At 46.2% G+C, this 27247-nt stretch overlaps 1 protein-coding gene across 1 annotated transcript; it reads right to left on the bottom strand.

Annotated features, from left to right (window-relative positions):
- Positions 1-1047: 1047 nt before the first annotated feature.
- On the bottom strand, positions 1048-24315 carry CPOX (coproporphyrinogen oxidase). Its single transcript, XM_040338713.1, has 7 exons — positions 23799-24315; positions 21120-21263; positions 18992-19102; positions 15458-15599; positions 10632-10850; positions 6050-6154; positions 1048-2447 (listed from the first exon to the last, which is right to left on the bottom strand). Exons 1-7 carry the CDS (start codon positions 24205-24207, stop codon positions 2360-2362), a joined length of 1218 nt encoding a protein of 405 aa, XP_040194647.1. The 5' UTR covers positions 24208-24315; the 3' UTR covers positions 1048-2359.
- Positions 24316-27247: the final 2932 nt, after the last annotated feature.

Genomic DNA, 27247 nt, shown 5'->3' with positions numbered 1-27247 from the left:
GTTTCCGTAGCGTAAGCAACGCGTAAGGTTGCCCCCTGCTATTAGGAGGGGCAACCAATGTTAAGTATCCCACGCCATTTACGTAAACGTCTAAGCAAATGACGTCGGGGCGACGTCATTTAGCGCAATGCACGTCGGGTAATTTACCCGACGGAGCATGCGCAGTACGCTCGGCGCGGGAGCGCGCCTAATTTAAATGGTGCCCGCCCCATTTGAATTGGGCGGGCATGCGCTGAGCGATTTAACGATACACCGCCGCAAGTTTACAGGTAAGTGTTCTGAGAATCAGGCTGTAAACCTGTGGCGGTGTAACGTAAATCACATACGTTACGCTGCCCAGGAGCAACGTAAATGTATGAGAATCTGGGCCACGGACTCTTGGGTGATGGTCTTATTTCCCCCCCCCATTTCATAAAACGGTCACGTGTGTGTGTGTGTGTGTGTGTACCCCTCACATTTTATTATATCTTTTCATGCGACACTAGGCTACAAGTAGTGAATGTACAGTTTTTATAACGGTGTAATTTTTTTGTCCCCACAAAAATAAAAATAAACACTCCACACAGCCATTAATGTATAAACCACTGGCAACAAAAGTGAGTACACCCCTACTGGACCCCAATGGGTCTAGTAGTGCATCGAACGATGATGAACAGCCTGCCATATTACCAGCCATCAGCTGTGCAACCTCGTTCCCTCTGAGGCTGGAGGTTGTATTGCCTAGGAAACCAACGGTGAGATCGGAGATACAGCTGCAGTGGCCCTCCAAGATACACTAAGGAGGAAAGAGTAACTACCGCTTGCTGTTCATCATTGTTCGTAGCACTACTAGACCCATTGGGGTCCATCTATGTAACACGCTGTGGTGTGTAGTCAGTTATGGCCTCCAGGAAAACTAGTTGCCAACAGGTCCCGTTATGAAATCCACATATCAGATTAGTGTGCTCATCTTTTAGTATGAACACTTTAAAAAAAAATTCTTGTGTTGAGTTATTTTATTTGGGACTAGACTGGCTGCAGTCCATATAAAAAGCTAAATAAGTACAGTTTGGTTTGTCAGGAAAATAGCGATTTATTTATAACACTGTAGCTCTATCTCATGTGCAATTATGAATACAAAAAAGGTACAAAATATCCATTGAATCTTCACATTTCAATCAGTCTCCTGATTACAAATAAAATAGTAATACAATTAAGTAAAAGCAATTCACAGGGAACTGACGCACCTCCAGGGGTGACCCTTGCATGATTGCAATATTGGAAGAAAAAAATTATAATAATTTACAAACAGCAAGATCTTCATTCGCACTGTGGATGCAAAGGCACCATACAATTTTAACTCAAGTATTATGGATACATGCATATGGAAATAGATAGCTCAAAATAATCTAAACATTATAAGGTTAAAACCAGGTTTCTATACAAGTTTTTCCATCCACTTGTTGGATTTGTACAGTAGATCAGCTACTGTAGAAAAAATTAAATACAGAATCTGTATACACCCAAGTAAACTGCAGCACAAGATTTTGTGTGCAATACCAAACAATGCATTCAATTGCAGCCCTGGAACTAGACACTGCTAGTTCTCCCCCAAGTAAAAGTGAATGCACAAAAACAAATATAGGAACATTCACATTCATTAGTATACAGCATATCACAAAGAATGGATCTAACTTAACAATGTTGTATTCTAGATGCAAAGTGTAGTCACACAACCCTTCAAAATATGTCAGGTCCTCAAAAATTACCCATCTCATGCTCAGAATTATAAAGACTTCCTGGGGCAGAACGTATAGATGAAGGCAGCAGGATTCATCCAGCAGCAAACTCGATAACATTAAAGTTGAACGCCAGGTAAACCGCTAAATACAATTAAAGCACAACAAATAATTTATATCCCTCTCCAACCATCACCAGGTCACTCAGCACTTTCTAGGTGAAGGCAACTGCAGATACAGTATGCTTGCAGAAGACAGTTCCTGGAAGTCCGCCTATGTTGACGTACACCACTGTAGACTCCTCCTCAATCCTGAGAGGACCTCCCCACTAGACAGCAAACAGGAAGTGTAGGCAAGGACACCCAAAGGACCCCCACCTCCTGGGAGGACTGCATTGGAGAGTCATATAAAGATGGCATTTGTTTTTTATTGTAATGCCAGGGATCAGATAGAGAGGACCGACAAGGGGTGCCCTGAGAAGTAGAAAAAACATACAATATAAAAAGCACAAGGCTGGCTGTACAAAATGAAAAATTGGCAGGTTATAAGTAAAATTACATTCAAATTGCATTTGTTTGCCAGAAGTTCGGTTTCAAGGCACTAGTGGAATAAGGAATGTGATAAACATCTTCTTGATGACATCAATGCACCCAGTCCTTGGGCTCTCGCAGAATACCAAGAATTTCAGCTTCCCGTGACTCTGGAGGTGGTACATGATTGTACTCCCATCTAAAGGAAAGAAACCATTACATTTACTATATACAAAAAAAAGTTATTGGAAGCCTTATAGTATACTCCCTTCACCCTTTATGCTGCATTCACACGTGGGCTTTTGAATAGCGGGCAGAATCGCCACAATTCTGCTAGAAATTTCAAAATACTCTAAATGACAAGCACACAACATGAATTTCAGATGCCATTTTAATGGCACCTAAAAACAGGATGCGGGTTTGCCATGATCTTTACCTGATAAATTGCACTGCAACCTCAGAAAACTACATTGCGTGAAGCTTGACACCCAAAAAGGATCAGGAGCTTTTTAGAAAGGCAGGCTTTGCGTCTTGCCACTTGCCATGATTGCAGAGCAACAGTTGCAGCAGAACCATGTATTTAAGTGCCATTAAAATGGATGCCATCTGCAATACGCTTTGCTTGGTAATTTTAGCAGATCATTATGAAATTGTGAAGATAAAAAAAAAAAAAAAACACCCAGGTGTGAATGCAGCCTTAAAGTGGAGGTTCACCTAAAAACTCAATTTTTAACATTAGATTGAGGCTCATTTTGTCAAGGGGAATCGGGTGTTTTTTTTTTAAAATCGAAGCAGTACTTACCGTTTTAGAGATAGATCTTTTCCGCCGCTTCCGGGTATGCGGGACTGGGCGTTCCTATTTGATTGACAGGCTTCCGACGGTCGCATACAGCGCGTGACGATTTTCCAAAAGTAGCCGAACGTCGGTGCGCAGGCGCCGTATAGAGCCGCACCGACGTTCGGCTACTCGTGACGCGATGTATGCGACCGTCGGAAGCCTGTCAATCAAATAGGAACGGCCAGTCCCGAAGACCATACCCGGAAGCGGCGGAGAAGATCTATCTCTAAAACGGTAAGTACTGCTTCGATTTTAAAACAAAACACCCGATTCCCCTTGACAAAATGAGCCTCAATCTAATGTCAAAAATTGCTTTTCGGGTGAACTTTCGCTTTAAGCCAGCCATACACTGTTCGACATTCAGCCAGTCCAGCAGGAACTAACCAAATTTTGATCCATGGGATCAATAATAATAATAATAGGCTCCGTCCTTTTTCCCCTGCGCTTTCAGGCAGAGTGCAGCACTATAGGCTCGGAGCCCATTAGGAAGGGTTCTCTCTAAATGCAGCAAAAACCTGGCTAAAGATTGGAAAGAATTCTGATCGTCTTCTCTTTGGGTCAAAAACACAACATTGAGTACCTGCCTAGATCCGCTATTCATTTTGGGATCAGAGTCCACCACAGAGGGAAGGGACCACTGCAGAGGATATTATTGGGAAGTATTCTGATGCTCATCTCTGGATACGCTTACACCCATGCTACATGCCCATATCCTACTACATTAAGATGAGAGTTTTGGGAGACTGGTTATGGATACCTCTTTACCTGCACTGTGATTCACCTACAGCCATCTTTTGAAGATTATCCATTGGTGCCCAATATCGGTTTCCTCAGTTATAGGACATTTTCTCCTCATTTAGGATATTGCTCATCTCCATTACATTCATGGGTTCAACTGTGTTTTTCACAATATATATATATATATATATATATATATATATATATATATATATATATATATATATATATATATATATATATATATATATATATATATATATATATAGCCAGATTCACGTAGCGCAGCGGATCTATAGATCCGCTCGTTCTACGTGAATTAAGATCCGCTCCCGCAAGTTTAGGAGGCAAGTGGCTAATTCACAAACCACTTACCTCCAAACTTGCGACGGCGGATCCTAAATCCCCCGGCGGGATTCAAATTCCGCGGCTAGGGGAGTGTACTATTTAAATCAGGCGCGTTCCCGCGCCGATTTAAATGCGCAAGCGCCGTCTGCGAAATTTCCCGGCGTGCATTGCTCCCACTGCCGTCGCTAGGACGTCAGTGGTTGCGACGCTTACGTAAACAACATCCGTCCGTATTCGAGAACGACTTACGCAAACGACGTTAAAAAATTTAAATTTGACGCGGGAACGTCGGCTATACTTAACAGTGGCTGCGCCTGATAAAAGAAGGGGTAAGTATACGACGGAAAACCGCTACGGAAACAACGCAAGAACACTGCGACGGGTCCGCGTACGGTCGTGAATTTGCGTATCTCGCTGATTTACATATTAATCGTAAATCAGCGGGAACACCCCCGGCGCCATTTTTAAATTGAAAAAAAGATCAGACAGTGTAACACATTGTAACACTGTCGGATCTAGCCCTATCTATGCGTAACTGATTCTATGAATCAGGCGCATAGATAGGACCAGTTTACGTCAGAGATACGATGGTGTATCTGTAGATACACCGTCGTATCTCTTTGTGAATCTGACCCATAGTGTCTCACTAGTTGTTCACCATTTTCTTTATGTTATGGTACACTTTATCACTAGCTATGTACTAGTTGTTGCTAGTTTGGAAGGTTGTTGTGGTTTGCACTTTATTAGCCTTGCCATAGTGTGTAGCGCGTATCACATTTTTTTTTTCTTCATCTTTTTTGTGTACAGTGAACACTACCAGATATAGCTGCTTCCACGTCACTCATTTTAACTTCATTCACTTTAACATTGACCTACTCCTAGTAGCGCAATAGTTTTCACCCACTTATCTACTAAAATATAGCAAGATGTCCGCTGCCCCGCCTTCTTACTGAAGGTGTGATGAGGTGGAATGTAAGGTGTACCAAGATGGGCTTAGCAGCGCAAGTGTTGGTGGATTTCTGCCGTTCACATGCGCAGTAGTCGGTCAAGCATTTTGTCAGGCAAATTCCACTGTGCACCAACGTCGGCCACTGAAGAAATGTATGACGCGTTGTGTGTGCGCAGTGCACTCGGTTTGGAGTCCTTCCCATGGCTTTTTATATTGGCAGCACTGCCTGTTGCTGAAACCCTCCCACCATGAGCTGCAGTGTCTGGGAGGGGGAGCATGTGAGACACAAAGGATTTGGCTCACTTAAGCCTCGTACACACGATTCAATTTTCCGCAGACAAAGCCTCAGACTTTTGTCCGAAGGGCATTGGCCAGGAATTTGCCTTGCATACAAAATGGCAAAGAATTGTCGGCCAACAAACACAAACGTAGTTAAGTACTAAGTGTTTTTTCAGCTCTTTAGTGGGCACCTTCTGCCAATGTTGCGTTTGGCGAGCATTGCTTCCAAGCATGCGTTTTTGTACCTTTGTTCGATGAATTTGTGTACACACGCTCTGAAAATCCGACAGACCATTGTCTTCGGAAAAATTTAAAGTATGCCATCCAACATTTGTCCACGGAAAATGCGACAATTGTCCGATGGAAAATTACATCATTTGTACGCTGCAACAGCCTGTCACCCGATTCCCGTCGGAAAATCCGATTGTGTATACAAGGTTTTAGAATGTGAAGGACGTTTTTTTTTTGTGGACTTTACTAAAATCGTGCATCACATAGCAGGATTTGGCACTTGTTTAGACTGTCATACTGGAGCCTTTCGTCGAGGCGTTAAATAGCCGAGAGGTTGCGGTCATCATGTATAGCTCCATCTAGGACATCAAGAAACCCGATTTACCCATTTAACAAAAATACATTACAAAATCTTTACCTGGCAGTCAATGGCAGGGACATCAGAATGCTCTCTATCCTAGAGCCGGGAGTTGCAAGGCCAAACTTGGTACCTCTGTCATAGACGAGATTGAACTCCACATATCTATGATAAAATATCACCATTAAGATCAACCATAACACACATTTTAAAAACAGGAGCAAGTGACTGCCTACAACACACACAAAAAAAAAAAAAATTTGCACCCCTGCATGTGCCACTGAACTCCATGAAGTTCAAAGACTCTTGATGAGGCTACATTCAATGCTTCCAGGACTGTCAGATGCCAGCACTTCCCACTGAGCCCTGTGGTGCCATCTACTGATCCCTACATTACTACATAATACAATAGTGAATGCAACCACAGAGTGCAGAAGAGGGGCCAGGGATCCAAAACGCTGGGAATTGTACTGGATACTGAAGATCTTTTAGCAAGCTTCTCTCATCCAGCGCTATTCAGCAGTGTAAGTGGGGAGGAGCAAGTATTAAACTTTAACTACAAGTTTGACTTCACCTCACCCACCCAACATCATATGATGTCACAGACTGAATGGTTATATCCAGGGCCGTTTGAAGGAATTTGGGGGCCCCAAGCAAAATGGGGGCCCCCACACGCAAAGCCTACGTTAGCGCTACACTAATTTTTACACCCATGTTCTTACTCCTCCCCCCCTCCCTAGTCCCTATGTTTTTCTATTCTCACCTCCCTTTCTTCCCTGTAGGCTGTCGCTGTAGCGTGGCCGAGCTCCTCTTCCTCCTGTCAGTCAGGTGTTCTATCATTATGGGTCCCCAGTTCCCAATCAGATAGTGCCCGGGCTGGGCATGGTGCGGTACAGGAAATTCAGTTTCCTGTGTTCCTGGCTGGACTGAAAGGAAGTGAGCACTCAGTGTGCACTTCCTGTCAGTCCGGCCGGGAACAGGAAACTGAATCTCCTGTACCACGCGCGGTACCTGACAGGACTCCAGGAGGAAGGGGAGCTCGGCCACGCTACAGCCTGGGAAGGGGAAGTTGGGGGCCCCAGGCCAGCTCGGGGCCCCAAGCAATTGTTTGTTTTGCCTGTCCTGTAGCGACGGGCCTGGTTATATCTGAATGTTGGATACAGTTCCAGGCATCATTCAGATATCTTTTCAGAGCCGGCGATTCTTCACCATAAGTAGAATAGCTGTTCAGCCACCTGATCGTTCTTACAGGTGGCGGGGGAGGCTGGTCCTCTCACCTCTGGAGAATAGGCGAGAGGACCAGCAACAGCAATTACTTTTAATGTTCTTTTTTTTAATTATTATTTTTATTGAGTTTTCAAACAAGACAAAACAAAAATCACCAGTCTTCTCTCTTCACCACACCAATATAAGGAACGCCTGTCTGCTAATCTAGGCAAGCGTTCTAAAAGACAAGAGCGCCACCCAGTGTAAACCATTAAAAAATGCCCTCTTGTGGAATGACAGAATCATTTTTTTTCCCCCTTTCTCTTACTTTTCTATATTTATGTTCTACATTCTATGACACTTTTTCTTCTTGTATTGGGGGATAACCAGGGTGGGGAACAGGGTAATGAAAATAGAACAAAGATATGAGACTATAGTAGACCTACCGTATTTATCGGCGTATACCGCGCACTTTTTTGCCCTGAAAATCAGGGCAAAATCGTGGGTGTGCGGTATACGCCGATACCCGCGCCGAGTTTGAATACTGCGCCGACATATACCGAGCGCAGTACACTCGGGTATAGTCGGGCAGTCTCGGCTCCTTCCACGGTCACGTCCTGGACGTACAGAACGTCAGCGCGAGAGTTGCCGAGCATTGCCGACAATACACGAGTACTGCGCTCTGTATATGTCGGCGCAGTATTTAAACTCGGCGCGGGAAACGAGCGGGGAGGACGCCGCAGAAGGACGCCGGACCCGACGAAGAGGACACCCGAAGCGGCAGACGGACGCCGGACCCGACGAAGAGGACACCCGAAGCCGCAGACGGACGCCGGACCCGACGAAGAGGACACCCGAAGCCGCAGACGGACGCCGGACCCGACGAGGCCGCCGCGCAAGACACCAAAACTGTAACTACAAAAAAAACTTTTTTTCCACAGGATTCGGGGCAACTTTAGGGGTGCGCGGTATACGCGGGAGCACGCTATACCGCGATAAATACGGTATATAAAAGTGTGATTAAAATGATGAGATAGTTGAAGTAGAACCAAAAAACTGTCAAGCCCTGTACACATGATCTGTTTGTCTGCTGAAAACCGACCGATGGACCGTTTTAAAATCGGACAAACCGATCGTGTGTGGGCCCCATCGGTTTTATTTCCATCCATGTAAAAAATAGAACATGTTTTACATTTTTCCTATGGATAAAAAAAAAAAACGATAGAAAAATCCGATCGTCTGTATGGAACTCCATCGGTCAAAAATCCACACGTACTCAGAATCAAGTCGACGCATGCTCGGAAGCATTAAACTTCATTTTTTTTGGCTCGTCGTACGTCACCACATTTGGACACGATCAGATTTTTGACTGATGGTGTGTAGGCAAGACTGATGAAAGTCAGCTTCGTCGGATATTCAATGAAAAAATCCATCGGATTAGATTCAATCAGATATCCGATCGTGTGTACAGAGCTTTAATTGTTGGTGAAAGAGTAACGAATGTTAAGGAAAAGAAGATGTTATGCTTAAAACAGAACTGTTGTATAGATTTTTTTTATGAATGGTGTATCAATATCTTTGTGAAAGAAAAACTAAAATAAATTTATAAAAAAAATTAAATGAATCAAAGTGACAGTGACATTGTATTACCAGTTTCTATTGCCTGTAGTTCTGGAAGTGCCAATGTCAATTGCAGATTTAACTACAGTTGGGCTTTAAGCTCAGCACATTGCAGTCATAACATAGGGGGTACAGACAAACTACTAGTTTATAAATTGATTTGCATTTTGATGAGTGAAATAAGTATTTGACCCCTTTGCAAAACATGACTTAGTACTTGGTGGCAAAACCCTTGTTGGCAATCACAGAGGTCAGATGTTTCTTGTAGTGGGCCACAAGGTTTGTACACTCTCAGGAGGGATTTTGTCCCACGCCAGTGCAGATCCTCGCCAAGTGAAAGGTTACAAGGTGGGAAGTTTGGCAACGCAAACCTTTAGCTTCCACCACATATTTTCTATGGGAGTAAGGTTCAAGATTGGCTAGATCACTCCAGGACCTTAATGTGCTTCTTGAGCCACTCCTTTGTTGCCTTGGTCGTGTGTTTTGGGTCATTGTCATGCTGGAATACCCATCCACAACATTATCATTGCCCTGGTTAAGGGGAAGGAGGTCCTCACCCAGGATTTGATGGTACATGGTCCTGTCCATCGTCCCTTTGATGCTGGGGAAGTTATCCTGTCGCCTTAGCAGAAAAACACCCCCAAAGCATAATGTTTCCACCTCCACATTTAAAGGTGGGGATTGTGTTCTTGGGGTCATAGGCAGCATTCCTCCTCCAAACACGGCAAGTTGAGTTGATGCCAAAGAGCTTGACTTTGGTCTCATCTGACCACAACACCTTTGCCCAATTCTCCTCTAAATCATTCAGATGTTCATTATTAAACTTCAGACGGGCCTGTACATGTGCTTTCTAGAGCAGGGGGACCTTGTGGGTGCTGCAGGATTTCAGTCCTTCATGGCGTAGTGTGTAATTAATCGTTTTTTGGTGACTATGGTCCCAGCTGCCTTGAAACCATTTGTGAATAATAATCACACCAACTGTTGTCATCCTCTCACCAGGGCCATCTTAATCGCATCATGGGCCCCTGGGCAAAGTAATGCTCTGGGGCCCCTTACAATGGAGACAGTGCAGGTAGACCTAAATCAAGTAGGTATGAAGTAGCGGATAACTAGGGTGTAGAGGGGTCAGAGTGCTGGGGGAATATCTGGGATGTAGAGGGGCAGCCCGAGCTCAAGAACCAGCTGCTTTGGGGAAAGGGCAGGGGCCCAGGTGTGCCCTATCATTAAGACAGCCCTGCCTCTCACCAAGCTACTCGCCGATTGTCTTTTAGCCCATTACAGCCTTGCGCAAGTCTACAATCTTGACCCTGACATCATTGGACAGCTCTTTGGTCTTGGCAATGGTGGAGAGATTGGCATATCATTGATTGCATCTGGACAGGTGTCTTTTATACAGGCAACAAGCTGATATTATGAGCACTCCCCTTAAGAGTGCTTCAAATATCAGCTCATTACCTGTATAGAAGACACCTGGGAGCCAGAAATCTTGCTGATACTTATTTCACTCATTAAAATGCAAATCAAGTTATAACTTTTGAAATGCGTTTTTCTAGATATATGTTATCCTGTCTCATTGTTAAAATAAACTTTAAAATAAAAAATAAAAATTACATTAAAATTGACTGATCATTTGTCCACTGACAAATGATCAGTTAATTTAAAAAAAAATCAGCAGCAGGGGATCAAATACACTCCATCCCCCCCCCCCCCACCCAACTGCACCTGAAGACTTTGTTAAATATATTTGGTAGAATCAGACACCCTCTCAGCAAATTAACAAGTTTGGTTTAGTACAATTAGGTATGAGCTTACTTACCTTCCCCTTCTCAGCTGCTGCCACTGTTTCTCCTCTGGGGTGAAGGGGTCATTCTTGTGCTTCATCACTATAGGGACATAACAGGGCACTACAGCTTTGGCACAGCTCTCTACAAACTGGAGGAGTGCCTCCCGAGATGGAGAGTCCAGATCATCGAAGAAGATTCCTCCAACTCCTCTGCGCTCTCCACGGTGCTGGATGAAAAAGTAGTCATCACACCTACAAGGACATATATGTGTTAAACACCAGGCACTTTTACCGAGTCTACAAATATAAAAAAGGACATTGGAGCCAAGTATGAAGATTCAATCGTTCATCAAAAGCTAAAAGGTAGAAGAATCACAGGTGTGTGTAATATGCAATTTCAATTTTTGTTTAACCCCCTTGGAGGTTCAAATAAGTCAGATACTCAATGGGTACAAAGATGGCAGATTACATTACATTCTCCACCTCACATTGGAACGTTGATCTCTACTTTCTATACTGTAGACTCCACAGAAATGAAAGGGAATATTCTCTTTAAATGAGACAAATATGGGGGAAACAAAAATACTATGCCCAACTAGGATTTTTACCCTGCCCTACTCAATTTACCCACTTCCCGTACATCCTCGGGAACAAACCATGATTGGGGTATCCGAATTTGCACCTGAAAACAGTCTTTTATAAAAAGTGATCAAGAGGCTCAACAGCCACTCGATCATCTGTAATAAAACTAGTAACCTGTAAAGGCTTTAAAGTGTTTATGTGCACTAAAATGCATTTAAAGCGGAGTTCCACCCAAAAATGGAACTTCCGCTTATCCCACTCCTCACCCCCTTACATGCCACTTCCTGTCCCACTTCCTCCTTCCGCCGAGGGGCTGCAAAGGCGATTAAGCTTAATCGCCTTTTGGCAGCCCCTCCCTGTAGGCGATGTACACATATTCGTCAGCACACCAAGGATCATTGAAAAAACGTCCAAAAATGTAATGCATAATAGAGATCCAAAAAGCAACGTTTCGAGGTCACGCAAGACCTCTTCGTCATGCAAAAGCTCCCTGTAGGCGATCGCCTAGGACACGTGACAGGTCCTAGGCGATCGCCTGTCCAATCAAACAGCGCAGCGCCGGACCGCGCACACATGCGCAGTGCCGCTCGCGCATGCGCAGTGGGTGCCCGGCCGTGAAGCCGAAAGCCGTCACGGCCGGGTGCCCACAGTGACAATGAAGACGCCGGCCAGGGAGGGGGGGGGGGGGGGGGGGAGAGGAGCGGAGCCCCGGCCGGCGTGCCGCTGGAGCAGGTGAGTGTCTGTTTATTAAAAGCCAGCAGCTACACTTTTTGTAGCTGCTGACTTTTAATAAACATAAATATTGGCTGGAACTCCCCTTTAAAAAGAAGAAATGCCAAAGCTTGTTTGGCTGCACTTCTCCTGTAGATCACAGTAGTGCAGTTTGTTCCTGTGAGGCCTGCGGACCTCACAAAGCCGATCCAGTTTTGGGCAAGATGGTGACAATAGAGTTGGGATCTGCCCACATGCCTGGCAAGCTGCTCCCACCCCCTCAAAAACCCAGTGCTCCGGGGCAGAGCAGAGAGCCGGTGACCCACAGTCACCAGCTCTGTTCAGAGAGCTCTGAGAACTGAGCGATCAGCAGGGTTAGATCACTCGTTCTTGGTGACGGGGGACAGATGCAGCATCCACCTAGGCAAGAAAGCCTTTGCTTTCTGAAAATGTATAAAGTTTGGGGATTCCAAGCAAAAAAATGCTGATTTTAACATGCAAGTGAGATTGTCAGAGTTGGCCAGGACAGCAAGTGGTTACAATGAAAAAAGTTGCATACTTAAACCACTGTACAGGAGTTTTGTTTAACTGTAAAACATAAGCAAAATCCAATAGTAAACAATTCAAGGTGTGTTTTTTCCGATCATCCTGGCAGTTGTAAAAAAAAGAAAAAAAAAAATGCCAAGCAAGCAGAATGGATAGGAATGCACTCGTGAGCATACTGTGTGTTTGCTGATAGTGGAAGAATGCTCCGGTCAGAGATCAGACCACACCAACGCACCCTTGTTATCTAAGCGCTCCAGAATGTGTGTTATACACAGTTAAGACTCCACATACAAGATGTTTATCATAGAAAGGAGATTTGGTTTGGATGAATGAAGTTATGTCTATGGTTGCAAAGTGGAAGTTGGTAAGCCACATGACTTGTTCCATTCATTATTGAAGTGCTGCAGAATAACAGATCAGAGCAGTCAAATGGCCACTTAAGAGCCAGATGACCAAAAACCTCACCTCCATCAGACTATGCTCAGCACAGCCACCCGACAACTGATGCTTATTGATGAACACTACAAACAGCAGCCCAGAGGGTGCTTTTGTCTGAGCGTTTAGTCACACCAAATGTGGATTTGAAATTGTGCGACTTCACTTGCAATCACACGATTTCAAAGCCGCATGTCAGTCCGACTTCAGGTGCTACTTGGAAGACATCTGTGCGACTTCATGCACAAATGTCTATGCAAGTCGCACCTGAACATGCAAAAAAGTAGTGTAGGAACAACTTTCAGAATGAGTACAACACTGATGGATTCAGTGTCGTGCCAATTTGACTGCATGCATTATGGGCAATAGGGTGCAACTTATGCAATTTGAAACCATCATATCACACAAGTCGCACTGGTGTGACCAGGGGCTAAACGCTCTGCAAAACAGACAAACTCAGTCTGATGCACGTAGATCCCGAGTGGCTACCCATGAGGCAATTTGTTCCTGCCCTGAAGCGACTACACCAAGGGTGCTCAACCTTTTGAAGAGCGAGGGCCACTTTGATTTGGTAACTGATGGCAGGCCACAATAAAATGAAATGGTTCAGAATAGATTTTTATTTTGAGTACCATAATGAAGATTTTAAACAATCCGCATCATATTCCCATTGTTCCAATCACTGTTGGATGTTTACCCACTATTAGATCTTGCAGATGTGATGTAGAAGTTTATGGCTCAGTGCCGCTAACCAGCAAAAAAGCCGTAGATGCACTGTGCTGCACCCATGAAAGCAGCCTAATGCCCGTACACACGATCGGACCTTTGTCCGACCAAATTCACATCGGAATTCTGACGGAATTCCATCGAAGGAATAAGAACATGTTCTCCATGTAATCTATGGAATTCATCGGAATTTCCAAAGGAATTACTCCGATGGGGCATACACACGGTCTAAATTTCCGATGAAAAAAGTCCATCTGACTTTTTCCATCGGAAATTCCGATCGTGTGTACGGGGCATTATAGTAGTTTACCCCTTTTACAAGTGTCAATAGGTCCAGCGTATGCATTTAATATACTGACCCTCTTTTCCTCTTACAGCTTCTGCCATCACTCTATAGGCTGCAAGGATAAGAGGTGGAGTGCACTGGGCATCGCTCTGCTTGGGACAGGAACCAGCACTACAGAGGAAGCATAGGCTTATGCTGCTCCTACCGTAGCCACCTGCACTCTGAGGAATGTCAGCAAGCCCAGATCACCAGCAACAGGTTGCTGACCCAGGCATGCTCTTCCCTGGTTCGAGGTCATGAGTCACATGTTGCTTGGGCACCGCTGGACCACAGAGATGCCGATTATATTCCCACAAATAATGTCTGCACACTTTGGGGTCATATTTATAAAATGTCACTCCAGCATTTGCACATTTTTAAAACTGCAACCAATATTTTAAAATTTGGGAATTTTTGGCCAAAGTTGTGTAAATTTTGGGTGAAAAAAATAAATTTAAGGACCAAGCCTTGGTGTTTACAAGTTAAAATCATTTTTCTTTTGCTCGAAACGTACTTAAAACCCCCAAACATTACACATGTTTTTTCAGCCACCCTAGACAATAAAATGGCAGTCGTTGCAATACTTTACGCAACACCATATTCGTGCAGTGATCCTACAAGCGCAATTGTTTGAAAAAAAAAAAAAGATACTGTTTTTTTAATTCAAAGTGTAACATTAGCCCAATTTTTCTTTTTTTTTAATAATGTGCAAGATAATGTTACGCCGAGTAAAGGCATACCCAACATGTCACACTTCTAAAATTGCACTTGCTCGTGGAATGGCGACATACTTTGACCCTTAAAAATCTCCATTAGCATTTTTTTTTAGAAGAAGTATTGCTCTCGCTTCAACAATCGTGGCGATACCTCGTGTGTGGTTTGAACATCGCTTTCATATGCGGGCACAACTTATGCGCAAGCTCGGCGGGACAGGGCGCTTTGAAGATTTTTTGGGTCACTTTTATTCATATTACAAGGAATGTAAACATCCCTTGTAATAGAAACAAATCATGACAGGACCTCTTAAATGTGAGATCTGGGGTCAAAAAGACCTCAGATGTCACATTTACACTTGAATAAAAATCAAAAATTAAAAAAAAAAAAAAAAATTAGAAAAATTCCCCTTTAAGACCACTGGGCAGAAATGATGTTATGGAGCAGAGTGGGGGCCATCTTTCGCTCACTCTGTATCCAGCCTCACAGGGGAAATGACCAGATTGTCTCCGCTGCTACTGACGACTCCAATAAGCGAAGGAGACGATCGGAGCTCTGCCCCTGATAAAAGTAATCTTGTGGTGAATCCGCCACAGAGACCACTTATCTGAAAGAGGACCGCCCGCTGTTGAAGAGGATACCGGGGTTATGGAAGCTATCTGCTGCCATAACAGCGGCATTCCACTTCAAACAGCCTCTGTATATTTAAAAAAAAAAAAAGCAAAAAAATTAAAAGCATTTTTGTTAAATTCCTGATCATAAGAAATATATAGATCTAGACACTAAATATGCGATGTAGAGAAATAACCCAGAGACATACCACTTCTTAAACTTGGGATAGAAATCAGGGCTGTGTTTATCACAGGCTCCCTTCAGAGTCTGATGGAAATGCAGCACATCCTCCTTGTTCAGGTAAGTTGGGGTCAGGTCTGTTCCACCTCCAAACCACCACTGCTTGGTGCCTGAGGAAGACAATATGGAGGAATGAAGAGGAATGGGGGAAAAACAAACACTCTTTTCAAGGCAAGAATTGGAGGAAGTTAAAGGTTATGAAATAAACAAACTTTTACAAACTTGTATACTTCATTATCTATCCAGCTTTATGCTTTTATGATTATAAATATTACAACGTAATTTATTGTTCATATAGCCACATTGTTTTATATTCTGTGCAATATTAATTTATTTTTATTTATTACAATACTATAAAGCTTTATACTAGTTCCATTGAGCGCTGCCGTTTTGTGTTCTTTTGTTATCCATTTTTCCAGTGGTTGGCGGCTGCACTGGCTATTCGTTTTTTTTTTGTATTTTTCCAAGTCACATACATTACGTTCAAGACTGGAAGTTTGTAGCGCTAACAGGAATTGTGTAGATGTTAAAAATAACTTGGGCAGCTTTGACTAAAGTTAAATCCAAAAAAAAAAAAAAAAAAAAGCAGCTACAAAAAGTGTAGCTGCTGACTTTGAGCCCTGGTTCACACTGGGTACGATTTGGAACGATTTGAGATGCGATTTGACATGTCAAATCACATCTCAAACCGGCGGCAATTGTCGGCAATGGCACTGTCCTAATTAGTGCGACGCCGCATCTGCGTTTTCAAAAAGTAGTTCCTGTACTACTTTTTGCGATTTCGGGCCGCGATTTACATTTTACTGCGATTTTGAATTCGCAGCAGTGTGAACCTAGGCTTAATAAATGAGACTGTCCCACAGTCCAGCGATGTGAGTGTATGAAGCCTCGCTCCTCTCCAAGGCACTGCCATTCTTAATGTGGGCCACACAGTGCTGCCAATGGCTGGGCAATCTTCTGGGACCTGTGATGTGTCCCAGAAGATTGCAGGGAGGGAGGAGAGGTGAACTTGCCCCATTACTTAAAGCAGAAGTACCATTTTTTTGGTGGAACTCCACTTTAAACCACTTCCATGCCACGCCTATTCTGGCACTTCTTTCCATGTAAAATTCATCATTTTTTTGCTAGAAAATTACTCGGAACCACCAAACATTATATTTTTTTTAGCAGACACTCTAGGAAATAAAGTGTCAGTCGTTGCAACTTTTTATCTCACACGGTATTTGCGCAATATTTCAAACGCCTTTTTGGGGAAAAAAAGTTTCATGAATTAAAATAAAAAAAATAAAAAAAAAAGTTAGCCCAATTTTTTTGTATAATGTGAAAGATGATGTTACACTGAGTAAATAGATACCAAACATGTCACACTTTAAAATTGCGCACACTCATGGAATGGCGCCAAACTTTGGTACTTAAAAATCTCCATAGGCGACGCTTTAATTTTTTTTTACAGGTTACCAGTTTAGATGGACAGAGGAGGTCTAGTGCTAGAATTATTGCTCTCGCTCCAACGCACGCGGCGATACCGCACATGTGTGTTTTGAGCGAAGTTTACATATGTGGGTGGGACTTGCTTGCACGTTCGCTTCTGAGCAGGAGCTACTGGGGACAGGGGTGTTTTAAATTTTTATTATTATTTTACACTTATTTTATATTTTTCTTTGATCACTTATTCCTATTATAAGGAATGTAAACATCCCTTGTAATAGAAATGGTGTGTGACAGGTACTCTTTATGAAGAGAGACTGGGTCAATAAGACCCCACATCTCTTCTCCAGGCTGGAAAGCAAAAAAAAAAAAAAAAAATACACCGATCTCATGCTTTCAGCCGTGATTGCGGCTTTGTTTACTTCCGGGGCGTGACGTCATAGCGTAGCTGCAGGCATCATTCAGATATCCCCCACTAAAGTCTAGGACGTCATAGGACGTCCTACGGTACAGAAGTGGTTAAAATGCCCTTACTACAGGTGCAGGCAATTTACGCACCTTCTAAAGCCTGGCTGAAAAACTCCCAGAGATGGCATTAGCCCATCCTGCCTTGTTGCCAAGACCTTGCCAAAACACCCTCAGCCATTGTTGCTCAACCCACCATCTCTGATCCCCACACGTGTGGTTTACTATTGTCTCCATTGCAGTGATGCAGAGCTCAGAGCTATAGCGACAGTGTAGAGCACATGCATGTGAATAGGTTTGAATCAGCCATGTGTTTCTCAGCAAGGTCCGAACAAGGTAAAACAAGATTATACCAGCTCTGATTTTTTCGGCCAGGCTCCAGGAGGTACATACATGGCCTACACCAATAGCAAGGGCATTATTGGGCAAAGCTACATAGTTTGTTTTTTTATCTACGGACATCCCCTACCTGCACAGATAGCTTTAGGTAAAGGCAAATTAACTCTTTAACCACTTAACACCCGCCCGCCGTCAAATGACGGCGGGCGGAATTGCTCTATTGTTCCGACAGGACGTCATATGACGTCTTGTCATTTAAAGCCTCTAGGGCGCGCACCCGCGATTGCCCAGTAACTGAGCAGGGACGTGGAGCTTTGTGTGTAAACACAGAGCTCCACGTCCTGTCAGGGAGAGAGGAGACCGATCTGTGTGTCTGGTACATAGGGACACAGATCGGTCACCCCCCCCAGTCACCCCCCTCCCCCTACAGTTAGAACACACCCAGGATACACATTTAACCCCTCCCCAGCCCCCTAGTGGTTAACCCCTTCCCTGCCAGTCACATTTATACAGTAATCAATGCATATTTATAGCACTGTTCACTGTATAAATGTGAATGGTCCCAAAAATGTGTCAAAAGTGTCCGATGTGTCCGCTATAATGTTGCAGTCCCGAAAAAAAAAAAAAAAAAAAAAAAAACGCAGATCGCCGCCATTCCTAGTAAAAAAAAAAAAAATCATTATGTCCCCTATTTTGTAGGCAATATAACTTTTACGCAAACCAGGTTATTGCCATTTTTTTTTTTTATACCAAAAATATGTAGAAGACGTATCGGCCTAAACAAATCAAAATTGACGCTCTTTTTTTGTTTATAGCCCAAAAAATAAAAACCGCACAGGCGATCAAATACCACCAAAAGAAAGCTCCATTTGTGGGGAAAAAAAAAAAGGACGTCAATTTTGTTTGGGAGCCACGTCACACGGCCGCGCAATTGTCAGTTAAAGCGACGCAGTGCCGGAAGCTTAAATCTCGTCTGGGCAGGAAGGGGGTGTATGTGCCCAGTAGGCAAGTGGTTAAAGCAAAAACAAGCTTCCAGAGGTGGGAGACGGCAAGGGATGTGCATATAGCTTCAGTGGCCTTCCACCCTGGATACAATTGAGGGGAACCTCCGATGACGGATTTTCCTAACATATTCCATTTGAATTCTCTGGGTCTCAGTTACTGAACACATCAGTTACCACAGAAGATAAACTAAGATATAAAAGGTCCAATACAGGTTATGAATAGAATACGTACTTTTCAAGCACAGCTGACATTTATAAATTCTTACCATCGGCCTCCTCAATTTCAAAGTATCTGTAGTTGAAGTGGATGGTCGGGACATGGGGGTTCTTGGGGTGGATAACCGAACTCACCCCCATAGCAGAGAAAGGCAACTTCCCTGAAGACAGAAATAATAATCTACATTTACCAGTGATAATCACGTTTCCATCCAAAGAATTAATAATTCTGTACAGACAATCTTGTGGATTACAAACATTTCCCCAATTGACCAAATCAGAAAGATCCCCTACTTTTCTGCTCTATAAGCAAATCAGCTTCCATCTTATCCGCCAGCCTGCGCACTGCATAGCGAATCCGCATCATTACCTCCATCCAGAGCACCGGTCACATTCCCACCGATCCATAGGAACGGCTGTCTTCAGGTGATCCATGCCGGCAGCCTGTTCAAATCAATGCCAGTCAGCTGGCTGTACAGATCCCATCGCACATATGGGAGTTTACATCCGGGCAGGTCTAGAGCATGATCTGTGCACCGGACCCGTACCGACGTGCACTCCGGGAAGAGTGGCAATCTGTACAGCCGACCACCTCTCACCGATGAAAAACAGGCTGCCTGTATAGAACACCCGAGTATACCAGGTAGCTGAGAAGGCCCTTCACACGGGTGTACGAATCAATACGCCGCCCATGTGAATGAGGCCCTCAGGGGCATGAAGGGTAAACCATGACTAGTGCAGACTTCTGTTTCTGACTTGCAAAACGATCACCAGAATCACCAAACAAGCTTTGGTGGGTAAAATTATAAACTATATGGCGATTACAGTATGGCAGCCAGGCTGAGTGGTGTGACTTTTCAAGGATACGTTTTTTAAATAAATGCATATTGAGTGAGTTGCGTGCGTGTGCATGCATGAGCGAGCGCGCAAGTGAGAGCGCACAAGCAAATAAGTGCGCAAGTGAGCAAGCACAAGCATGTAAGCGAGCAAGCACAAGCATGTAAGCGAGCACAAGCGCGCGCGCAAACACAAGTGAGCGAGCACAAGCGCGCAAACACAAGTGAGCGAGCACAAGCGCGCAAACACAAGTGAGCGAGCACAAGCGCGCAAACACAAGTGAGCGATGGCGCAAGCGAGCGAGCACAAGAGCAAGCGAGCGAGCACAAGAGCACGCGCAAGCGAGCGAGCACGCGCGAGCGAGCACAAGAGCAGGCGCAAGCGAGCGAGCACAAGAGCAGGCGCAAGCGAGCGAGCACAAGAGCACGCGCAAGCGAGTACGAGCGAGCACAAGAGCACGCGCAAGCGAGCGCACAACTGAGTGAACATGTGTGCGCATAACAGATTACTACATCCACACAAATGAGGTGGGTGGATCAATCCCTCCTGCCGGGACATTGTATTCTGACAGCAGCACCCCCCACTGTCCGTACACTGATCAGCGGCTGCAGTCCCAACCAGAAGAAGATTTTCCAACATGTACCTTCAACACAAGTCAGTTGAACAATCAACTTCTGTCCCGTTGGGGAAGCCCACACATTGGTGGTGTCCCCCCCCCCCACACACACACATTGGTGGTGTCCCCCCCACACACACACATTGGTGGTGTCCCCCCCACACACACACACATTGGTTGAAATTTGTCTGGTCCGGATGGACTGATCAAATTTTGAATTTGTATATTGTTAGCTTAACACAATGATCGCATCTCTGCTCCTGGCTATTCACCCAACACATACCACCAGGCTCTGTCATGTGAATAACCTGGAGGAAGGAGGGGCTGGGGGGGGACAGATATAATCATCATAGAACTGTTGCAACACCTTAAGCTTTCTGCGTCAGCCCCCTTCCCAAGGAAAAGACTAGATTAGGTGTAGAATGAAGCAAGTACTGAGGGGGGGGGGGTATTTGTAGAGCCCCGAGTTATACTTAAAAAATAGCTCTAAATAAATCCCCAACCAATACAAATGTCGCCATATGCTGTGCCCCCTCCCAGGCCCAAGATGTGAACAATGCGATTCTTAGCCTCCGACACTCATCTGGTGTGTAGAGGAAGGAGATGAAGGTCATGGTGGGTGGGAAGGTCATTTCCACGTATTCTGTGCATAGAAATGCACGTGTGCGCCATGAGAACGGCCCATGTACAGAACAGACGGGCACACGCCATAGAAGACTTCTTACCATCTTTAGTTTTAAGGTTCTTTCCTCTACTCTTCATCTGCTGGATGGCTTCTGGTGAGAGGTACCCATGGACCACGGACACATTGACGCCCGCCTTCTCAAAGACCTTGCCATCCTGGAGAACACAGCTGATGCCCCCGCCACCTGCAAGAAGAACGGAAGGAGCTTTATTATGGAAATATTCCATGTGGGACGCGGACCTGGAATGGAACAGAGCATCAGATAGGTAGAGAGAACTGAAGGTAGAAGCAGATATATCCAAGTACCAATCATAGTGCAGATCTTGTGTTGTATCCCTGAAATTATTACACAGGGAAAAATAAAACGTAGCAATCCCTCCTTACACTGCACTCCCTTCATTCATAAGCATTAAGAGGCTCAGATCCAATTACATATGGATGAATAACCCATAAAATCCGTACCCGACAAGAGTACACGTAGCCCGGATGGCATCCCCCTTTTTTCCTCAGCACTCAAAGCCCCCCCGACCGCTAAGGTGCCCCGTGGTCCCCAGGGGCCCGGATGGCATCCTTTTTTTTTCGTCAGCGCCCAAAGCCCCCCTGACCTCTAATGCGCCTGGATGACAACCCTTTTTTTTTCCGTCAGCGCCCAAAGCCTCCCTGACCTCCAAGGGGCCCGGATGGCATCCCCTTTTTCTTTTTTCTCGTCAGCACCCAAAGCCCCCCCCAACCTCAATTTGCGGCGGCGCCAGCACCCCCCCCCCCCCCCCCGCCAGTTCTCTGCTCCAGGGGGCCCATGCCAAAAGCTGTGTAGGGGGCCCCAAAATTCCCGATGGCAGCCCTGGGAGGACTACATACACCTCACCCCCCCAGATGTCTGATCCACACAGACAATGACATACGAGGGCTCACAGGAGATTAGAACACTTGCAGGATTTCTAAACAATTAAAGCATTAGTTTTCCTTTGTAGGATTTTTACCCGTTTTCACCTGGTGATCTAGCCAGTAGCACGCCTCCTGTATTAGAGTGCCTCCACTCTGGACGAATGAGCACAGCAGCAATGTCAGTGGGGGGGGGGGGGGGGGGGGGGGGTATTAGATTTAGATGCAAAAGCCAAACTCCAGCTTACACTTTATAATCAGTTACAGCTGTTTTTTTTCTCTTTTGGAATAAAGGTTTTGTATGAATAAATAAACTTGGATCATTTTAAAGCACTCCTGCCAGTGTCAAGTGGTTTGCCTTATCCATGTAAACTGATACATTCTGCTGGGGAGATTGAGCTTTTGAAAGGCAACAGACTTACTGGGTTGATCACCAGATGAAAATGGAAGAAACTACGTGTTGAAAGCTGCAATATCAAATGTCTGCTTTTGGGTTTAAAGGGGAGTTCCAGGCATTTTTAATGTTTATTAAAAGTCAGCAGCTACAAAAAGTGTAGCTGCTGGCTTCTACTAAAGATACACTCACCTGCTCCACGTTCCAGCGACGCGCCGGCCGGGGCTCCGCTCCTCTCCCCCCCTCTCCGGCCGGCGTCTTCATTCTAAGTGTGGGCACCCAGCCGTGACAGCTTTCGGCTTCATGGCCGGGCACCCACTGTGCATGCGCGAGCGGCGCCATCCGATTAGACAGGCGATCGCCTGGGACCTGTAACGTGTCCCAGGCGAATGCCTACAGGGAGGGGCCGCCAAAAGGCGATTAGACTATTCGCCTTAGCAGCCCCTCGGCGGAAGGAAGAAGTTGGATAGGAAGTCCCACTCCTCCTGAAGCCCCCACTCCCCCCCAAACAAAAAAATGACATGCCAAATGTGGCATCTAAGGGGGCGAGGAGTGGATTAAGCGGAAGTTCCACTTTTGGGTGGAACTCCGCTTAATACCGCTTTATAGTGGAATTTCACTAAAGCAGTGTACTGCTCATCCTCTACCTTACACCAGTCTGATGCAGGATTTGGTCGTGGGACAGACAGGACAAGCAGGGGGGGTCGGCGATCAGCGCTCCACAGACAGGACAAGCAGGGGTGGGGGGGGGGTCGTTGATCCAGCGCCCCACAGACAGGACAAGCAGGGGGGGGGGGGGGTCGGCGATCAGCGCCCCACAGACCGGACAAGCAGGGGGGGTCGGCGATCAGCGCCCCACAGACAGGACAAGCAGGGGGGGGGGTCGGCGATCAGCGCCCCACAGACAGGACAAGCAGGGGGGGGGGGGGGGTCGGCGATCAGCGCCCCACAGACAGGACAAGCAGGGGGGGGGGGGGGTCGGCGATCAGCGCCCCACAGACAGGACAAGCAGGGGGGGGGGGGGGGGTCGGCGATCAGCGCCCCACAGACAGGACAAGCAGGGGGGGGGGGGGTCGGCGATCAGCGCCCCACAGACAGGACAAGCAGGGGGGGGGGGTCGGCGATCAGCGCCCCACAGACAGGACAAGCAGGGGGGGGGGGGGGTCGGCGATCAGCGCCCCACAGACAGGACAAGCAGGGGGGGGGGGGTCGGCGATCAGCGCCCCACAGACAGGACAAGCAGGGGGGGTCGGCGACCAGCGCCCCACAGACAGGACAAGCCAGAGGGGGGGGGGGGGGGGCGGGTACGGCGATCAGCGCCCAACATGAAGGACAATGACCTGGTGACAGTATACGTAGATCGGTCATTGATCTACACACCAATGACAGTATAAGACAGGGGACATTGTCATGAGAATCAGAGGTGAGTGACCCGGTTCTCACCTTCGCTCCTCTCCCAGCGGTCCACAGTGAATGTGGCTCCCCCGTCCGCCCTCTCCAGGGCCCGGCACACCTCCGCCTGAGTCTCCATGATGAGGAGCTCCATGCTGGTCCGGGTCTCCCGGCTCTTCTCCTGCAGCTCCTGTACGGGGGTCACCGGGGCCGCCATGAACGTCTGACACCGCCGGGCCACCTCTTCCTCCTCCGACACCGAGGCCGCCATCTCCGCCCGCTGTAACCGGGAGAAGCCCGCCGCCAATCCGGCCACCACCGCCGCCCCCAGCAGGACCGAGGAGCCGGCTCTGCCTCGGGAGCTGAACGCCGGTGTGTGGAGAGACCGGACACCTAGAGAGGGGAGCGGCCATTTCCCCCGGAGCGCCCGGCCCAACCTCGCCGCCATCTGTACAGACATGACTAGGAGCTCGGCGCGCACAGATCCCGGTATATGTACACGTGACCGGGACACCGACTGTGACCGGCCGCACGTCTACACACAGGGGGTGGGTCCAGGACACAGGGGGCGGGATCTGTCACTGAGCATTGCTCTGCTACTGGGAGATGTGCTTCGTCATGTGACTGTAGTGGGAGGGTCCAGGACACAGGGGGCGGGATCTGTCACTGAGCATTGCTCTGCAACTGGGAGATGTGCTTCGTCATGTGACTTTAGTGGGAGGGTCCAGGACATAGGGGGCAGGATCTGTCACTGAGCATTGCTCTGCAACTGGGAGATGTGCTTCGTCATGTGACTTTAGTGGGAGGGTCCAGGACATAGGGGGCAGAATCTGTCACTGAGCATTGCTCTGCTACTGGGAGATGTGCTTGGTCATGTGACTGTAGTGGGCGGGTCCTTCCAGGGCATGTAGAGAGTGTGATCACCGGAAGAACAGAGCCATGTGAGCGCCGTGTACACGCCTACTACATACACTATGGGGCAAAGGCAAACCCACTGTGCATTAGGAGTACACAGCGTTTCTCCAATTCTCATAGGTGTGAACCCAGCTGTAAAGTTTGACTCCAACCAACCTCTAACCTTTTTTGTCCCTATTGGATACATTTCCAAGGGAACCGCAAACTCTCCAAGGGAGATATACTGTAAAAGAAAACATATCTTTTTTTAGTAGAGTTTAAAGCAGAGTTCCACCCAAAAATGGAACTTCCGCTTTTCGGGACCCCCCCTCCGGTGTCACATTTGGCACCTTTCAGGGGGGAGGGGTGCAGATACCTGTCTAAGGTATCTGCACAGGTATTTCCACCCACTTCCGGACATAGACTCCCGCTGTCTCCTGGGAAACACACAGGTCCCAGTAGAGAGCGGGGACCAGTGAGGGCGCGCTGCGTTACTCGCACATGTGCAGTAGGGAACCAGGCAGTGATGCCGAAACGCTTCACTTCCTGATTCCCTCACCGAGGATGGGGGCGGGGGCAGCAGGGAGACGCGCGATTGCTCGGCTTCGGCTGCCGACATCGTGGGCACCCTGGACAGGTAAGTGTCTATTTTTCAGCAGCCACATTGTTTGTAGCTGCTGGCTTTTAAAAAAAAAAATTGGGGTGGACCTCCCCTTTAAGAAGGATCAGAACTTCTGACAATGCTTTTGATTGCTGTCCGTGCTTGTAGTGACCCTTTCTTGCCCAGTTGTCACAGAGACAGAAAAAACATTTCTTCAATGGGCGTTATTGGTTTCAATGTTTTTATTGTTTTTTTGACACCAAGATATAATGAACAGTGTAATACAATACATTTTGCAGGATGTGAGCATAAAATAGAATAATATTAGCCAGATTCACGTAGGCGGGCGCAATGTTAGGCAGGCGTAGCGTATGGCATATACGCTACGCTCCCGTAAGTTAGAGAGGCAAGTGCTGTATTCACAAAGCACTTGCCTCCTAAGTTACAGCGACGTAGTGTAAATGGGCCGGCCTAAGCGCGCCTAATTCAAATGTGGAACAGGGGGGCATGTTTTATGTAAATGACTGGTGACCCGACGTGATTGACATTTTTAACGAACGGTGCATGCGCCGTCCGTGGACATCTTCCAGTGTGTATTGCTCCAAAGTACGCCGTTTCGACGTGAACATAAATTACGTCAAGCCCGATTCGCGTACGACTTACGCAAACAACGTAAAAAGATAGACCTGTTCCGACGTCCATACCTTGAATGGGATGTGCCACCTAGGGAGCAGCTTTATCTTTACGCCGGCGTATCTCTAACGTAAACAGCGCAATTAATTGCGACGGGTGCACGTACGTTCGTGAATCGGCGTATCTAGTCATTTGCATATTCTACGCCGAACTCAACGAAAGCGCCACCTAGCGGCCAGCGTAAATATGCACCCTAAGATACGACGGCGTAGGAGACTTACGCCACTCGTATCTTAGCCCAATTTAAGCGTATCCGGTTTCCAGAATACGCTTAAATTTGCGACGGCGTAGATTCAGAGTTACGACGGCGTATCTACTGATACGCCGGCGTAAACCTACCTGAATCCACCTATATATATGAATCAGAAGTGAATCAAATTATAAGAGATAATACATAGAATGTATAAAACAACAAAAGTAGAATTAAATAACATAGATCATGCAAAACAAATATATTGATTATAATATATTGTAAATAATACATGCATATATAAAAAAAAAGAAAGGGAATAAGGTAATCAAAAGGATAATTAGTGGAAGAATATAATAAGTAAATGCATCCAGGTCATGTCAAGGAGTGACAGAAGACAGTGTATGGAATTCCGAAGGATTAGTACATTTTTTCCAATTAGCCCAAGTTTTATGAAACTTAAAAGGTGAGTCATTTGCCTGTTGCACTAGTTCTTCCATTTCTGCAATATTTTGGATTTTTTTAATCCATTCAGAGACAATGGGCGTTATTGACCGAATAGAAACAGACATTTTAGAGAGAAAGTAAACTGTGTAAAATTTTCATTTTTTTAGGAAACCTTGCAAAGTAAAGGCATAATGTGCTAGTACGCATAGCATACTAGCACATTATGAAATACTTACCTTAAAACAAAGCCATGCACCGCCGTGCTGTGAGCTCTGACAGACGCTTCCATCTTCACCCGGTCTTCCTTCCAGATTTCACATCCTCCAGCCATCTGATTGGCCGTGTCGCGATGATGTCACTCCTGCGCATGCGCACGGGAGTCATGGAGCTCTGAATTGACAGCTCCGGTATACCGGCTGCAGGAAGTGTGAATATCTCTTAAACCGTACAGGCACACAGGAATTAGCTGCAAGAGGCACCTGTAGATGTTTGCAATATTTGCCAAAAGGAATACAACTTTGTCTACGGCGCATGCGCACTGGGAATGCCGGATTTGTGAATGGCTAATGCCGGCTTTGACAGCTCCCACGCGCATGCGTGGAGTGACGTCATCGCCACGCCGGCCAATCACAGCCTTGGAGCGGTGATATCCAGAAGTAACCCTCCAGGAAGATG

The sequence above is a fragment of the Rana temporaria genome, chromosome 2 (genome assembly GCF_905171775.1).
Source record: "Rana temporaria chromosome 2, aRanTem1.1, whole genome shotgun sequence".
NCBI classification, from domain to species: Eukaryota; Metazoa; Chordata; class Amphibia; order Anura; family Ranidae; genus Rana; species Rana temporaria.
This window is presented reverse-complemented; position numbering and strand designations above follow the sequence as displayed.